Source organism: Parasteatoda tepidariorum, unplaced genomic scaffold, assembly GCF_043381705.1.
Source record: "Parasteatoda tepidariorum isolate YZ-2023 unplaced genomic scaffold, CAS_Ptep_4.0 HiC_scaffold_3771, whole genome shotgun sequence".
In the NCBI taxonomy this organism is placed as follows: Eukaryota; Metazoa; Arthropoda; class Arachnida; order Araneae; family Theridiidae; genus Parasteatoda; species Parasteatoda tepidariorum.
In genome coordinates this window covers 1766-5531 of record NW_027261711.1, presented here as the reverse complement: position 1 = coordinate 5531, position 3766 = coordinate 1766, and the positions used below count along the sequence as shown (strand labels likewise).

The following is a 3766-nucleotide window of genomic DNA, read 5'->3' as shown; positions in this document are numbered from 1 at the left end:
AAAGGATACTAAGCTTCTAGAAAGCAAAATTAGCATATTTCTTTAAATGATTGAAAATTAAAATTTCAGTATGAGAGCTGTTGACATACCTTACTTAACTTTCAGGGATGAGATTAGCCAAAAGGCAAAAAAGCTGAATTTCCACGATAGTAAATTTTACGCAAGTGCAATCCTTTAATAATAAATTCCAGACAGTTTAAGGTAATAAATAATGTGTTGACATACAATTGTGTACTAATCTATTATTATATAAATGATTACATTGATACTTAACATTTAGTGAAAATAAAAATTACCAATTGAAAAAATAAAGCTGGAAATTATATTTTTCCTCAGTTCACATAAGAGACAATTATTACTTGAAAAACTACCTGGTTTCAATTAATTAAAATTAATTCAATTAATTCTGGTTTTAATAAATTAAAACTACTGAGAATATACAATATTTCATTTCTTTTAATTAATACTGTTATGTGATTTATAGCAAATATATCAGTAATAATACTTTTTAAATTATATTGGGAAAAAAAAACTTTCACAATGGACCGAATCTTGTAACACTTACATATACTAATAATCGGCCTTAGAAAAACAGTTCCCTTTATAGTAACTATATAAATAAAAAAAATTTACTTCCTACAAGAATCGCGATAGTTGATCTTAAAATAGCGTGAATATGAATAACAATTATGGATTTTGAAATCACATGAATATGAAACTAGATATACGATTTTGAAAATGAGAAAATACAAACTGAGATTCATAATTTTTAGATCGCGTAAATACGAATCATGATGCGATAAAATAAAAATTAAACATTAACAAAAATTCTGAAATCACAGAAGTTTTGATGCATTCAGATAAATTGAGATATAGAATTTTTAAAACGCGTAAATACAAATCACGATTGATAATTTTTAGATCGCGTAAATACGAATCATGATGCGATAAAATAAAAAAATAAACAATAACAAAAATTCTGAAATCACAGAAGTTTTGATGCATTCAGATAAATTGCTCTAGAAATGCTTTTTCTTTCATTTTTTGAAAGAACACCATAATTTTTAAAGAACATGATAAAAACATTTTATATTTTAATAAAATATGACTGTGAATGGGGATTTTGTTACAAATTCAGATATTCGGAACACAATGAAATTTGGGTCATGCTTTTAAATTCCATTTAAAAAATTTGATTTTTCGGCGACCTAAATCCATGATTTTCCATAATTTTTTTTAAAAAAATAGTTAAAGTCATGACATTTCATAAAAATTTTGTTCAATACCGAAATTCGTGACTTTTCAAGATTTCTCATGACTTTCGAGGTGCGCAGATACCCTGTAATTATGGAATATTTTCATAATACCTCTTCTCCCTAAGCAATTGCATTTTATTAAATAAAGTAATTCAAAGCAATCCGCTGAAATCCAAAAATATTGATGAATTTGTACTTTCAAAAGCATTATAGGGTATAAAAAGGGAAGGAAAGAAATTGTCAATGTTTCAAAACTTAGCCTACTAGATTTTAGTGAAATCCTTGCTATAAGGCAAAGTTGTGTTATAATTTAATGCTCACCCGAAGCATTCACCAAATGCAATAGAATCATAAATTCAGCAAAATTAATTGCTTTGGGGAGTGATTTCATAACTAGTAACTTGCGTTTACTGTTTTGCTATCACGTCACTATCATATCTCTGCTCTTGCGTGCTGTTCGTGAGCACTTGACATCGTCTCCCAACAGTTAGCGCTGCTTCGCGATGCACTTTGAAATTAAGTATACTGTTGATGTTGACGTCACATAACCTACTGGCGTGATATCCCTTCCAGCTGTGTTGAATGTAGGTTTTTGCTCTTAGGAAAATTTATGCTGTACTAAAGAATTCCTCTTTGCATCATGCTTTTAAAATTGTCACATAAGGATTATACAACAGATTGGCTGTTTTAATAAATTGACCAATCTCTTATTCAGCATTTTCACATGATTTTTCAAAGTCTGATAGTTCTAATAAGATGCCATTATAATGCATGACTTCCAGGATGAGTAATCACTTTTTGATTTGAGATTAATCAGTGGTAAATTAAAATCATTTTCTGGTCTGTTTTTAGCAATTTCAGATATTTCTAGTTTTCCCGACAATTTTTATAGGATTTTTAAAAGTGCGACACATTTAGTATGATGTCAGGAATTTTGAATATGAACGATCACTTATTGACCCATTGGATTTGGGTTAGTTTAAATTTTACTATTTTAGAATTTTTACACAGCTGTAACTTGATGTAGAGAGTAAAACTTTGTTAGTTCGTTGTTTTTAATGATATTAATGAGTTAACATGTCTTATATACTAGTGAATTGGAATTGTAGTGGTAGACACACTACAAGGGGAGATTTCCGTATCGTGATCAGTGGCAGAATAATTGCCAAGTCTTGGAAACTTTCAGGCAGTGGCCCGCGAGAAACTAAAAAAGAAAAAAAAAAAAAATCACAGAAAGAGATCAACTCAAGAGGGATAACTCATAGCACCCTCCCCTCGGGTTAACATCTACATGTTTTTCTTTTTATTTGCAAGTTTAAAATCTATTTGGCAACTTGGCGAGACGGATCACAATGTGGAAATATCCCTCACTACACATTGATGTAGTAAGAAATAAGCGTTTCAACCTTACTTACAAGATTACACTTACACACAAAATAAGAATTCAAACAATATTGCAGCTGTAACAAGATAAAAATTCTCCTTCCTCAAAATTAGTAACATGATATTTAAAACCTTAAGTATATATTAAGTCTCGCTATTATGGAAGCGTTAGACTACTTTGAAAAGTTTTCCAAAGCAATTATTAGTCCAGAGACTTGATACACAAGAGACTTTATATACAGAGACTTGCACTTGATACAAAAATATCACTTATGAGGTACTACTATTTTTTATATTACATAATACTCTGCCTTAGTGGACAACATAACTTACCTCTTCAGCTGAACTAGTCTGATTTTCAGACGGAGTTGTAGTGCTTGCTGGAGTTGCAGTTTGAGGTTGAGAATCTTTAGCAGTTTGATACTCAGGGTAAGTCGTCGTAAAATTGGCAGTAGTGGGGACCTGTCCAACTGGCACAGTATTTGTATATGCATATTGTTGCCATGCAGCCCATTGTTGTTGTACATCAGGACTCATCGCAGCATACTGATTGTAACCAGACGGCCATTGAGGCGGTGCTATTTGTCCTGTAGCGGGTGTTTGGACATAACCAGCAGCTGCAGGATTTGTAGCAGGAGTTCCACCCCATTGCCAAGCTTGATACATAGTTTTCCTAATATAATAAAGGTTCAATTTAAAAACCTTAGTATTATATGGAATAATCTGTCTTGCCTTTTGAGGGTAAATAAATTATTTAGATGATATTTAGCAATCTTTTCCTTATTAGAACGCCATTTTGTTCTTAGAAAACGTATTCTTTGGTATCTAACAACAGATAAAAGTTAAAGTTTCGAAAGAATTGTTGCCACACATACAAATACAATTTGATTATTTAGAGGAATCCTAAGCGGAACTGACTTTGCAGCCGAGATACGATCACAACGCTTGACGACGCCATCTGGGGTGACAATATCAATTGATTCAATATATGTACGCATGTATTATGCCCTATGTAATAACAATGTATGCACTTATGTATAAACAGGGCGCAAAAAAGGGGAAAAAACTGAAAATATTTTATCTATTGATCGGATTTTAATGTATAGCTCGTTCACCAGGAATTGGCA

At 31.4% G+C, this 3766-nt stretch overlaps 1 protein-coding gene across 2 annotated transcripts; it reads right to left on the bottom strand.

Annotated features, from left to right (window-relative positions):
• Window positions 1-563: 563 nt before the first annotated feature.
• LOC122273330 (uncharacterized) lies at window positions 564-3526 on the bottom strand. Of its 2 annotated transcripts, none has more exons than XM_043057410.2 (2): window positions 2973-3524; window positions 564-610 (listed from the first exon to the last, which is right to left on the bottom strand). In XM_043057410.2, the coding sequence occupies exons 1-2, from the start codon at window positions 3303-3305 to the stop codon at window positions 602-604; spliced, it is 342 nt and encodes a 113-aa protein (XP_042913344.1). In that variant the 5' UTR covers window positions 3306-3524; the 3' UTR covers window positions 564-601. The 2 variants fall into 2 exon arrangements, with proteins under 2 accessions (XP_042913344.1, XP_071033009.1); XM_071176908.1 differs by lacking the exon at window positions 564-610 and adding an exon at window positions 2389-2460 and having other exon boundaries at window positions 2973-3526.
• Between the last annotated feature and the right edge of the window lie 240 nt (window positions 3527-3766).